Source organism: Callithrix jacchus, chromosome 6 (genome assembly GCF_049354715.1).
Source record: "Callithrix jacchus isolate 240 chromosome 6, calJac240_pri, whole genome shotgun sequence".
Classification (NCBI taxonomy): Eukaryota; Metazoa; Chordata; class Mammalia; order Primates; family Cebidae; genus Callithrix; species Callithrix jacchus.
Genome location: NC_133507.1, coordinates 78,580,548 through 78,594,365, shown reverse-complemented (window position 1 = coordinate 78,594,365; position 13,818 = coordinate 78,580,548). Strand labels below are relative to the sequence as shown.

At 38.1% G+C, this 13,818-nt stretch overlaps 1 protein-coding gene and 1 pseudogene across 2 annotated transcripts in view; one reads left to right on the top strand and one right to left on the bottom strand.

The window, feature by feature from the left end:
- The window catches only part of ARL5A (ARF like GTPase 5A), a 30,830-nt gene that overhangs the window by 15,259 nt on the left and 1,753 nt on the right, over positions 1-13,818 (bottom strand). The window contains exons 2-5 of one of the 2 annotated variants that reach the window (XM_035304903.3): positions 9,966-10,070; positions 3,004-3,064; positions 2,024-2,171; positions 227-310 (exon numbers count right to left, since the gene is read on the bottom strand). In XM_035304903.3, coding sequence (XP_035160794.1) covers positions 227-310; positions 2,024-2,167 — 228 coding nt within the window. In that variant the 5' untranslated portion in view covers positions 2,168-2,171; positions 3,004-3,064; positions 9,966-10,070. The remainder of the gene's footprint in view (positions 1-226; positions 311-2,023; positions 2,172-3,003; positions 3,065-9,965; positions 10,071-13,818) is intronic. The other variant, XM_002749451.6, reaches the window with a different exon arrangement.
- LOC118155208 (U2 spliceosomal RNA) lies at positions 6,748-6,882 on the top strand (annotated as a pseudogene).

Sequence of the window (13,818 nt, the reverse complement as noted above, 5' to 3'; positions counted from 1 at the left end):
CTAGGATAAGTAAAATAAAGTTCTGCAACTCACTCCACAATCTTTCTGCTCCTTCCAGATACACTTCCAAACTGGGAGATGTCAGAAAATAATAGAGCAGGCATGGCCAGCAAGTAACTTATTTAAAAAAATTTGAAATTGATAGGACCCTCATGAGAAACTAGGAAACAAAATATGATTCACATACCCTTCCCCCATATCTAATGTAAAAAGACTACTTACTTACCTCATGTGCTAACATTTTATAGAGTTCTTCTCTAGTTACAGAAATCCTCTCTCTGTCTGTACTGTCCACAACAACTATTACAAACTAAAATAATTACGAAAAAAAGTCATTAGTGATTACATAACTTCGTATTTGTAAAATTTAACATGGGTTTATTTGATATACAGGGTATTAACATCAAGAAATTGGAATCTTATGGTATTGTTGGAAAATCAGAGCTACCTACTATACATTGTGAAACCAAAAGGTCTGATTGATTTTAATCCAAATATATTTACTAATTTTTAAGAGAAAAGAAAATATGATACTAACATTCTAACTAATATACAACACATGTCTGTTTTCTAAATTAGCATCTCAAATGCTAACAGGCCTATATCCATCTTTGTACTACAAATCAATAAGAAAAACATACAATATGATCTTGAATTTATTACTTCCAGTCAGATGTTATTTATTAATATCAATCTGAAATCCTAAAGGGCATGAGTATGGGAGTAAAATAATGTGATTTAAAAAAAAAAAAAATCAACCAATTGAAAGAATAAATCTCTATCTAAAAACAAGCTCTCTACCTTACTTAAGTATCACCTGCTACCTGCAAGCACAACCCTTTCATGAACTGATGATGAAACTGGCATGAGAAGGTGCAATGAAAATCTTGCGATGACTGTGGGACTGAGCTCCTCTGCACCTCTTCCTCAACTCGGTGAGCACCCAAAAGCAAGAGGTTAGCAGGAACAGATGGAGACTTAACTTACTCACTTTATGTTAGCATTTATGATGCCCAAGTTGGTTCTGACTGCCTATTAGTAATATGCACTATTTACTTTTTAGACCTAGATCTTAATTTTTAAATAAACTATTATGATTTTCTGGATCTTTTCTATTCTTCAGACTTCGTCAACCAAAAGAGAGATGTATGAGAGAACTGTTATTTTAATTCTCCTCTCACTTGACAGCTTACTGATAGGTGGCTTTATCGCTGTAAGGCCAATTTTATTCCAAGGTATTTTAATAAAGCTGTTAATTTTCAGGTTGTTGGCATGAATATGAAACCTATGGCATTAGGTATAGAGTAGCATATACACCTTTATAATCATACACAACTTTCCTTCTAAACAATGATTAAATGCCTAATGCAGTGTTGGGAAATCAGGCTGTCAGATACGCTTCATGGTTTCTTAATAACTTAAAAGTCAGCTTCATACACATATAAACCATGTTTTATTAACTTACAATGAACACTACAAAAACAATTGTCAGTCTTTTAATTCACAGGCCTATGCAATGAAGCACTCAAATGTCATAGGTCTAAAATTTTCCTTTGGGAAATAATGTGTAAATAAAAAGATATGATCAATCTAAAATGCCTTATAATCAAAAGAAAAATTATTTAATGTGCAACTGTGTTTTGTAAAAGAAAATAGTAAAACTGGCTAGGATTCAAACCACCAAAGATCTCTCATTAAGTGAGCTAAACTCAGCCAAACATAAATAGAGAGAAATGAAATTACAAACTATGAGATGGAAGTCATTACAAAAACAACTGCTTCAGACAAGTTCTGAGATCAATACACAATCAGGACATAATTAACCAATCCTCCCTATAGAGGTTCAATGACAGTAGACACATTGACAATGGCCCTGAACAGGAAATCAAAGATTTCACTACTCTTAAACTCTTTATTTATTAACATACTGTGATATTTCAAAAAGATTAATGATAAGGGCTCAAATCTAGATGTTTTCCAAGCATTCTATTCACATAATTTTTAGTATGGTAAGAAACATTACCTCTGTGTTAGTATAATAAGTGTTCCAGGAAGAACGAAGAGATTCTTGGCCACCAATATCCCACATTAGGAAACGTGTATTATTAATCACTATCTCTTCTACGTTACTTCCTATTGTAGGAGATGTGTGTACAACTTCATTCATAGAACTGCAGGGAAAAGTTTATATACATTACAATTAGAAGGAAACTAACTTGCTTGAACAATCTTTTAATCAAACCAGTATGACCTCCTTTTTTAAGTTATAACTAAATATCCTTTTCCCACTAGTTTACAACATGAGTGGGCTAAGGGTTTAAACAGAGCTGGAACGAGGTCGTAGGCTATCTGGCACATAGTATATCATTCTAGGAAACTATAAAAACAAATTATTTTTCTTTCTTTTTTTAACTGTTACCCAGGCTGGAGTGCAGTGGCGTGATCATACATAATCAATAGCATGAGATTCACTGCAGCCTTGACCTTCTGAGTAGGCTCAAGCAATTTTCTCACCTCAGTCTCCCAAGTAGCTAAAACTACAGGTGTGCACCACTATGTCCAGCTAATTTTATAAAGTAAGTATATATATATATATATATATATATATATATATATCTTATAAAGACATAGGGGTCTCACTGTCTTGCCCAAGAGGTTTCTCAAACTCCTGGCTTTAATCAATCCTCCCACCTCTGCCACCCAAAGTGTTGGGATAAAGGTGTGAGCAACTGCACTGGGTCATCTTTTTCTACTTTCTACAAACAAAAGAGCTTTAGCACAAAACAACTGAACAACTCAATGCCAACTATATGCTCAATATCATATAAACTTCTCACTTTCTACAAACTGTTGCTGAGATTTGGCTCCTGGTTTACAGTCAACCTGCTTTCTTACAGGGTAACTTAGTTTCACGTAATGTCTTATTGCATTCATTCATTAAATATCACTCAGGCAAAAAAAGTAACTAGAAATAAATTTATTTTTAAGACAGTTAATACTTACAACTGGTAAAGGATGGTAGTTTTTCCTGCATTATCCAGCCCAACAATGATAACTTTGTGCTCTGAAACAGAGAAAACGTCGGTGACTTTTTTCAAAGCAGGAAAAAAAATTAGATTATAGGAAAAAAAAAAAGGTTCCTTATTTCACCCTTCTATCTATGGTATAATTCAGTTCATGGCACTTTCTTGGAAGTCAAAAGAACATCACAGCAAGACCAGCAGAAGTGTGCCATTATACTCACCTTCCCCATCGCCATTATTCTAGAGACAACTCTCATCTTTCCAATCTCCCCTCTAGGAAGCCATAGCACTACGGTTTTACTAAATTATTCCCCTATCTTACAGTGAAGAAATGTAAGGTCAGAAATAACTACCTATCACTCAGGGTTGTGTAACAATTAAAATAGCACACAGCAGTGCCTAGCACTGAAGAGGAGAGGGTTCTTAACCTGTTTTGCTAGCCCAGGAAAAGATAAAAATTTAGTAGAACTGTACTTCAAATTTTGGATTTTGATCTTTTCTGGGCTAGTGATATGCAGTATGATGCTCTCAAGATGCTGGGCAGTAGCAGCGAGCTGCAGCTCCCAGTCAGTCATGCAATAACAAGGGTAAACAACCAATACTGCCTAATAGGATACTGTGCTATCAGACGGTTTTGCCCAACTGGAGGATAATGTCAGTGTGCTGATCACATTTAAGGTAGGCTAGGCTAAGCTATGATGTTTAGGTTAGGTGTAATAAATGTTTTGACTTAAGTTACTTTCAACTTACAACAAGTTTATTGGCACATAACTACATCATAAGTCGAAGGGCATCTATAAACTGAAGTTCAAGTCACTCTCCCTACATAAGCTGCACATATTTTTCTACAGCTACTTGTGGTATCACCAAATGCTGGAATTATCCTAATTCTCCATTTAGGGAATTAGACTAATCCTTTAAAGTCTAGCTTTCCATGTAGAATTACTTTCTCCTGCTTTCCCATACTACCTCTAATCTTGCACTTATCCTAATTATTTACATGTACACTAATCGCAGTTTAACGAGGTGCCTTCAACTATATAAAATACATATTAATCATCTTTACACTGCTAGTGACCACAACTCTTCCTGGCATAAAGTAGCCACTCAATAAATATTGAATTAATATTCATTCTATAAGTAATGAATGTTGAGGATTATAACACCTCAGAGTAAGATCTTTATAATTCAAATGGTAGATTTTTCCAAATAGATGCCACTTACCAGAGAAATTCCTAATGATCTACAGGCACCTCCTATTATACAAAAATAGGAAGCTCGAGTAAATAAAACATTTTAATATAATCCATTTTATCCAGTCATCTATGGGTAAGAAAGAGCAGGCGGCTTAGAACCACTAGGGTCCTTAAGTGACATGACCACCTGCCCCTTTTATGGGTTAAGAATTATTTTTAAAACCTAGGACCTAGGCTGGGTGTGGTAGCTCACGTCCGTAATCCCAGCACTTTGGGAGGCAGAGGCAGGTCGATCACCTGAGGTCAGGAGTTCATGACCAACATGATCAACATGGTGAAACCCTGTCTCTACTAAAAATACAAAATTAGGTGGGCATGGGGCTCATACTTGTAATCCCAGGTAGTTAGGAGGGTGAGGGAGGAGAATCACTTGAACCCAGGAGGTGGAGGCTGCAGCGAGCCAAGATTACGCCATTGCACTCCAGCCTGGGCAACAAGAGCAAAAGTCCACCTGTGGCCCTTAGTCTCCCAGGTCTACAAACAATTCTGCTGCTATCCCAGAATAGACAGGAATCAAGAGAGGGCAATTCATGGAAATGACTAGGACATAAATAAGAACAGCAAATGAGTCACGTACATAAGACCAAATGTTTAAAAATGAGTGACAAGTACAGTCTATCCCTGATGAAATGTATACATGGTAGCTGAATTAAAATCAGATGATTACTTGGGGAGCATGGAATCCCAACCCAAAAAGTGATACAGGCTGCAATGACGTGAATCCTCGGTCTCACTCTTGTTGCCCAGGCTGGACAGCAGTGTCACAATCATGACTCACTGTAGCCTCAACCTCCCTGGCTCAAGCCATCCGCCCACCTCAGCCTCCCGAGTAGCTGGGACCACAGGTGTGCAACACCACACCTGGATATCTTTTTTTTTCTTTTGTAGAGATGGGGTATTCCTATGTTGCCCAGATGGGTCTCAAACTCCTGAGCTCAAGCGATCCACCCACCTCAGCCTCAACAAGTGCTAGGATTACAGGTGTGAGCCACTGTACCCGGTCTGAATTCATCTTCAGAGCAAGGCCATGCCTGCATCAGGTCCAGGTAATCGAGTCCTTGGGACAAGGTACCTTTGCTCTGGAAAGTTTTTAAATAGCATGGCAATTCTGCCTTTCTAACTCCATTTTTCTATGTCCCCAAATTAAGCATTCCCTTTTTGATGACACAACTCTTCTTCAGTTTTATTAATACAAGCACCCATAAACATTTTGCTATAACTAGAATACTAGAATTCATTATCAAGCTATACTCTGATCTCTGACTTGGACAAAAGTTTTTAGCTTCCCAGGTGAATACTGATTTTTTAATCACAGCATTCTCAAAATGTCAGCTTATTTTTAAGTTCTAGGGCTACATCCCCTCCCCCAACCCCATTCCTCCAATGTATTAGCTACAGGACAGAATTTAGACAGACTTGTCAATACTCGGAAAGGAAATACAATGACTATGACCAATGAAAGAAATGGTACCGGCCGGGCGCGGTGGCTCACGCCTGTAATCCCAGCACTTTGGGAGGCCAAGGCGGGTGGATCACGAGGTCAAGAGATCGAGACCATCATGGTCAACATGGTGAAACCCCGTCTCTAATAAAAACACAAAAAAATTAGCTGGGCATGGTGGCGCGTGCCTGTAATCCCAGCTACTCAGTAAGCTGAGGCAGGAGAATTCCCTGAATCCAGGAGGCGGAGGTTGCGGTGAGCCGAGATCGCGCCATTGCACTCCAGCCTGGGTAACAAGAGTGAAACTCCGTCTCAAAAAAAAAAAAAAAAAAAAAAAAAGAAAGAAATGGTACCCTAAAAATAGTACAAAATTAACAGGAAAAGTCCAAAAGTAAACAAAAATATAGGCAAGAATCTATGATACATAACAACAAAGAATGACTTAAAAATGTGTATATGTATATATAATGGACACAGAGGCCACACAGTAAAAAACAGTACTCTCTTAGTTTCTTACAAGGTTAAGGAGGTTAAACACTGATTCCAACTATGTTACCATTTTTTCAAAATAGTTGGCTACTCTTCTTTCATAATTGCTTTCAGAACCTGAGGTATGCCATTTGGGATATTCCTAATAGTGGCAAATCTTTTAAACTCTGAAGATGAATTTGACTTTAAAGTGGGAGATGAGCCACCTGGTATCATCTTGGTCATAAGGTAAAAGGTATTTAAAATTAATGCTATCTTTTTGTTGTTAAGTGAAATATGAAGAGTGATTTAAAAATTTATTTCCAAAGAACTTCCAAAAAGGAATTTCAAAAGATATGTTGAACAGTAGGACATATCAGTGGAAAAACTATACAGCCTCCTAAAATTATAACTTTAAAGTAAAACCTCATCTGGCTTTAGTACAGGTATTTTTTAAAGTGGTCTCCTTACTTCATGCATGTCACTAGGACTTGGTTATTATGTCCTAATTCCAAACCTGGTGTTTTTCTAACAGTTCTGTTAGGAAAAACTAGCTACTATCGCTTCTTGGCCTTTTGGCTAAGATCAAGTGTAGGAAAAAACTAGCTAGGCAAAAACTACCTTTTTTTTTAAAAAAAAGATTCTTTATCATACCTGGTCAGTAGCTGAACATGATCAGCAAGGTGAAATTGCTCTGAACAAAACCATGTGCAGTAACACACAGACATGAGTCTGAGAGATAAAGCAGATGGTAGAAATGACTCATACCAGGAATTCATCTTATAACACAAGTTAGTTGCCTACTGAGGAAATGAAAAGGTTAACAGTTTCAAGATGCTTCATCTTTTACAACCACTATATGGAATGAACTAGAGAATGAATATGCTGAAATTAGATAACCTATCCTGTGGTGGATTAAGATTTAAACTGCTTTAAATCCTTCTGCAATGGTGCCTAGAAATAAAGAAAGCACACTGGATAGAGAAGGTATGGTAGATGACACAAGGTAAGAATCCACATGTCTGGGCCGCATGGTGGCTCACGCCTGTAATCCCAGCGCCTGTAATCCCAGCACTTTGTGCGGCTGAGGTGGGTGGATCACTTGAGGTCAGGAGTTCAAGATCAGATTGGCCAATGTGGCGAAACCCCATCTCTACTAAGAATACAAAAATTAGCTGGGCGTGGTGGCACACAGCTGTCGTCCAGCTACTTGGGAGGCTGAGGCATGACAATCACTTGAACGTGGGAGGCGGAGGTTGCAGTGAGCTGAGATGGTGTCACTGCACTCCAGCCTGGGCAACAGAGTGATACCTTGTCCCTCAGAAAACCAAACCCACATGTCTGACATGATAGAAAATGTTAACAGAGAAAAGTGTGTTAGAGATGATGATAAGAAAGCAATAAAGTGGCTAGGCCCAGGCAGGGAAAGAAATCCAGTGCTGCCCTATAAAGTTAGGAATGGCTGGAAGTCCTAGTAGGTGAAAGGTTAGGTTACTGTTAAGGTAGAAGAGGAAAGGTGAAAGGTAAAATGGTTATGAATATGAGAAGGGAAACTAGCCAAGGTCTGAAGCTCTGGAGGACCTATCTGAAAGTGAGTAGGTAAATCGAGGTAAGATCATTACGTAAACTTGATGAAAAAGGATGAGTATGACAAAGAAAGCTAAGCCTTCCCAAATCTTCCCGTAATTCTTCTTGACCTACCTACTAAAATTTAGACAAGCTGCTCTACTCAGTCTCCAGAATGTGTCATAAACTTTTCAGTCATTTAACTTTGCTCATGCCATTCTCCACACTGCAGACAACCTTACTCTTCTGCATATCTAATTTTACAAATTTAACAAATTCCTATATCACTTACAAATGCATAAATATGCAAAAATACTCCCAAACTCCTAAGATCTTGGCAGATTTCAATCAAAGCAAAGCAAACTAACATATTTGAAACATACCATACTCTTAAGAAGTGGTTAAAATACTTGAAAAAACAAAAAGGAAGAAAGAAACTTCAATCAAACATAAGCAGAACCTGGAAAATATCCAAGAAAACCACATGTAGTCTGAAATCTCTGGAGGGCCATTCCAATGAAGAATCCATGATCCAGGGAATCTTTATCTTTTTAATCCACCCAAACACCTACAAACTACATTCATTACCAATTTCTAGTTGCTGTCTTCCAAGACATATCTCTATTTGAGTTTTTTTATTTTTATAATAAAGCACCAATGACATTTTTTTTTTTTTGAGATGCAGTCTCGTTCTGTTGCCCTGGCTAGAGAGTACAGTGGTGTGATCTTGGCTCACTGCAACCTCCACCTCCTGGGTTCAAGTGATTCTTCTCCTGTCTTAGCTTTCAAGTAGCTGGGACTACAGGCAGGTGTCACCATGCCCAGCTGATTTTTGTATCTTTTGCAGTGATGAGGTTTCACCATGCTGGTCTTGAACTCCTGACCTCAGGTGATCTGCCTCCCTTGGCCTCCCAAAGTGCTGGAATTCCAGGCATGAATCACTGAGCTCAGACACCAATGACCATTTTTAATAGCTTCCTAAATCTAAGACATAGCATGTGGTTCACAACGAGAACTATAAAATTAAGACCTAATTGTGCAATGGGCTCAAAGACAAAGGTGTCAACTCAATGACAGGGTCAGATTATTCACATAGTTTTTAAAACTAATCAACTTCCTTTGAACATCTTTACTCTCACCACCATAGTCTGCCCCTTTCATTAGCAAGATGGAAAAGCATCCATACAAAATATAAATTGGTAGCCAAAAAGTGCTATAATGCACTTCAAAATAAATACTCCATAGAATCCTAATATGCCTCCTACAAGAATGCTATTGTGGACAAATGTAATACAACTTTCAGCCATTCCAACTCTTTGACATACACGGATCAACACAAATTTACTGTTTAATATAATTCTTTCTTTTAGACTATGTCACAGCATTCCTGTATTTACTCAAATAAGCCACAATAACTGCACTATAATAATGCTTTGGTGGAACTGTGAGTTATCATTTAGGCTTTAATGTACCAATCAACACTTTACTGTTCTGTCATGCAAATACTTCGTTTCCCTTCTCCTTCATTTCCTTTTGACACACTCAGGCAATCTACCAGTTCCATTCGTTGCCAGTTTTTTTTTAATTATACTTTTTAAATTCTGGGGTACATGTGCAGACCTTGCAGGATTGTCGCATAGGTATACACATGCCATGGTGGTTTGCTGCCTCCATCCACCCCATCAACTACATCAGGCATTTCTCCCAATATTATCCCTCCCCAAACTCCCCACCCTCACTATCCCCCCACCCCCCAACAGACCCCAGTGTGTGATATTCCCCTCCCTGAGTCCATGTGTTTTTGCTGTTCAACACCCACCTATGAGTGAGAACATGCGGTGTTTGGTTTTCTGTTCTTGTGTCAGTTTGCTGAGAATGATGGTTTCTAGATTCATCCGTGTCCCTACAAAGGACATGAACTCATCCATTTTTATGGCTGCACAGTATTCCATGGTGTATATGTGCCACATTTTCTTTATCTAATCTATCATCGATGGGCATTTGGGTTGGTTCCAGGTCTTTGCTATTGTAAACGGTGCCGTCACTGCCAGTTTTTAGAAGTTAATACATATTCCCCCCAAAGCATCAGTCAATCAATCAAGCATAATACTTGTTACTGAAGATAATTTCTATCTCTGTGTATCATACATTGGAAAATACAAAAACACCAGGGCAAATAAATGGTGAGTCATCCTGATTAATCATTCTTACCTCATATCTGAACTACCACTAAGCTCTATCAACTCTATGTCTCTCAGAGCAAAACGTTCCATTTGTCATGTTCACTATCGTTTTTCTCAGTCCATAGGACAGATCCTGGAATAAAGCAGGAACTTAGTATTTTTCATGAATAAATAAATCAGATCTGGAAAGTATAAAGGGTTAGGAGGGAGATGTCTGATCAAGTCATTTTGCACTAAAAGTTCAGTTTTCAAAACTTAAAATTCTTATCAATAAAAAACAAAGTCTGAAAATACACTTGGTATTACAGTACTGGTAAAAGAGGTTTCAGAGTAATAACCAAACTTTTCTTTTGCAATATGAGGTTGCTGAAAAACAAGCAATGATTATACATGGCAAATCAGAGATCCAATCAGGAGGCAGAAATCAAACAGTAATTTGAACTTGGAAAGCTTAACATAAAGAAAATATTACAGAGGACTGGAATAATGAGAGATTAGCTAATAAGAAATAAGACAACTATAAAGATTACAGGAATGACAAATAGAAGAAGCAGTCACTACCCCTAGGTTTGACATAAAGGTCCTCCCACTCCCTCCAGACTCAGATGCAGACCTTGTTGGAGGGCACAGACAGTGGCTCACTGAATGGCAGAGAAGTAAGTGTGGTGAGGTGCCAGTGGGACCCGCCAAAAATCCTCTCGCTTTGGTGCTGGAAAACTGTTTATTGAGAAGTGTTTCACTGAAGACCTTCCATTATGAAACCAATTAAGATGGGTATTAGGGGAGGTCGCTGGCTGCCGCTGACGACTACGCAGCACAAGAGCCAGGCCTGGCTGGGTGCGGTGGCTCAAGCCTGTAATCCCAGCACTCTGGGAGGCCGAGGCGGGTGAATCACGAGGTCAAGAGATCGAGACCATCCTGGTCAACATGGTGAAACTCCGTCTCTACTAAAAATACAAAAAAATTAGCTGGGCATAGTGGCACTTGCCTGTAATCCCAGCTACTCAGGAGGCTGAGGCAGGAGAATTGTCTGAACCCAGGAGGCGGAGGCTGTGGTGAGCCGAGATCGCGCCATTGCACTCCAGCCTGGGTAACAAGAGCGAAACTCCGTCTCAAAAAAAGAAAAAAAAAAAAAAAAGAGCCAGGCCTTGGATAAGGTGTTCGTGCTATAAGCAGAGGCCTTCAAGAAAGCACACTATAAGTAACACCCTTTCCTCCTGCAATGCCCCTCCAGTGCAGCCTACTGACAAAGCTTAACATTTTGCCAGGTGACCAAAAAAAAAAAACCAACATTTAAAGGACCCAGCTCCATTTCCACAGAACATGCAAAAAAAAAGGGTTTACAAATGGTCTCTGACTTGTGATGGTGCAAAACAATACACACTCAGTAGAAACCATACTTCAAATACCCATACAAAGATTCTGTTTTTCACTTTCAGTACAATAAATTACAAGAGATATTCAACACTTTATTACAAAATAGGCTTTGGGATAGATTTTGCCCAACTGTAGGCTAATTTAAGTGTTCTGAGCACATATATAAAGCAAGCTATGCTAAAGCCATGATTTTCAGTAAGTCAGGCATATTAAACTCATTTTTACTTACTGTATTTTCAATTTACAATGGGCTTACCAGGATATAATCCTATGATAAACTGAGGAGCATCTGTATTAGAAGCTAGGAGGCACAGTCTGCCCCTTGGCTACTGAGCTTCCATATGTACTCTTTTCTACACATTTGGACTCCTTTATGATAACAATAATAATTTTTAAAAAGCCAGAAGCAGAGGTGGCTTCCTCAGCATCAGTTTCCTAAAGCACAGGCAGCTTCTCCTGCACCCATTCATACTTACAATTCCTTTTCTAACAACCAGTCAAGAGAGGAATACAGGCTATTAATGAGGAAATTCCACTTGTTTTATAGTTCACATCAGAATCAGTTCTTTTTGAGTCCTTCCTATACAAAGGAAGTTGTGTGCAACATGCATCCGTGCATGCGTGTGTGTGTGTGTGTGAACTCTGGCACTAGATAATCTTGGTTAAAATCCAGGTCTATCACTTTCAACTGTAGTGCTTTAAGCAAGTTATCTGTTTCTTTCCCCTATAAAATGAGGGGAAGAGTATCTACCTTGTAGGGTTGTTGTGAAGAGTAAATCAACTAAGTGAAGATTAAATAAAAAACCTGTGTGAAACTTGCGTTCTAAGTGAGTTAATTTCCTGTCTCCCCATACTACATGAAAGCTCCATTAAGGCAGAGGAATTTGTGTTTTGATCCCTTATTCCCACCACCTAGAACAGTTCCTGGACTAAATAGGCGTTAAAATATTTGTTTAATGAAAACAAATAAACCACTTATCACAAGCTCTTCTATAAAAAAACAAAAGTTAATGGCAACTTTTCAAAGTCTTTTTTTTTGTGTGCCAAGAGTCTAGCTCTGTCACCAGGCTGAAGTGTAGTGGCACGATCTTGGCTCACTACAATTTCTGACTCCCTGGGTCAAAGGATTCTCATGCCTCAGCCTCTCGAGTAGCTGGGATTACAGGCACATGCTACCATGCCCAACTAATTTTTGTATTTTTAGTAGAGACATTTCACCATGTTGGCCAGGATGGTCTTGATCTCCTGACCTAGCGTGGTCCACCCACCTCAGTTTCCCAAAGTGTTGGGATTACAGGCGTGAGCCACGGTGCCTGACCAACTTTTTGAGGTTCTAAAGACAACTTAGAGTTTAGCAACTGAGAAAGTTAACGGAAGGAGGAGGGAGAAAAGAATAATGCCAATCTCTTCTTTAAGAAGACCAACAATCAGTAACACATTACTTCAGTGTTTTAACTTGTCTGGTTCTATCATATACTAGTTGTATGGCCTGAGAAAAAAATTTCATTCCATTTGAACCTCAGTTTTCCCTTTTCAGGGGAAATAAACTGCTACCTCAAAAGATTGTTGAAACATAAAATAAAATAAAAATGATTTAAATGACAGCATCTAGGATAAAGTTTGTACTCTACTGAATCTCAGTATCATCTAAATGTGACCTCTGGTTTTTCTAGTTTGACCAGTATACAAACAGCTTTCACTGTGCACTCAATCTGAGCTTTAACTGAAAAAGCTGTTCTCAAGGGGTTTCAAAAACAGGAGATACTACATCATTTAAGTTTCATCAGATGGCAAATTCTGTAATCTCCCAAAACATTCTTTCCAAGAGTTTCCATGAAAAGAATATATGATTGAACTCTGAATCCACTGAAGGTAAAACAAGAGCATACAAGACACATCTAACATATATGTCCAAAAGAGAAAAAAAAAAAACCCAACAAGTGGCTGACATTAGATTAAATGGTAAATATTCCGAAAAGTGACCTTATTGATAAGACAGCCACATTGTTTAGCAGAAAAGTAATAATTTATTCACATTTTCACAATAGTCATGGTTAACTTTCTAGAACTTAACTTATTAATTCCTCTATTAATTACCGCCAAACAGACATAAATGTCCTTTCCAAAATTAACACAAATACAGGTTACAAAAACACTACTATTGGCCAATTTGTAGTGATACCAGAGCAGAAATTATTATTTGTGCTCTTATTATTGACTTATTTTATTATCTTATTATTTACTTATCTTATTATTTACTACTCTAAGAAGCTGTTGGTAAAGTTCTCATTCATCCTTAACTTACAGAAACAATTTTATCATAGACTCAAAATAGAAAGTGGTGATATCTATTTTTCTGGCAGTACTAGAGCTCAATTAACAAGCAGTCCTTCTAAACCTCACAGCAGATGAAACACTAGCTTTGCTAAAAATAATACAAAATGATGGATGTTAAAACTAGAAAAGATCTTATCTACCATAAGTACCACCAGTCTTAACAGCGA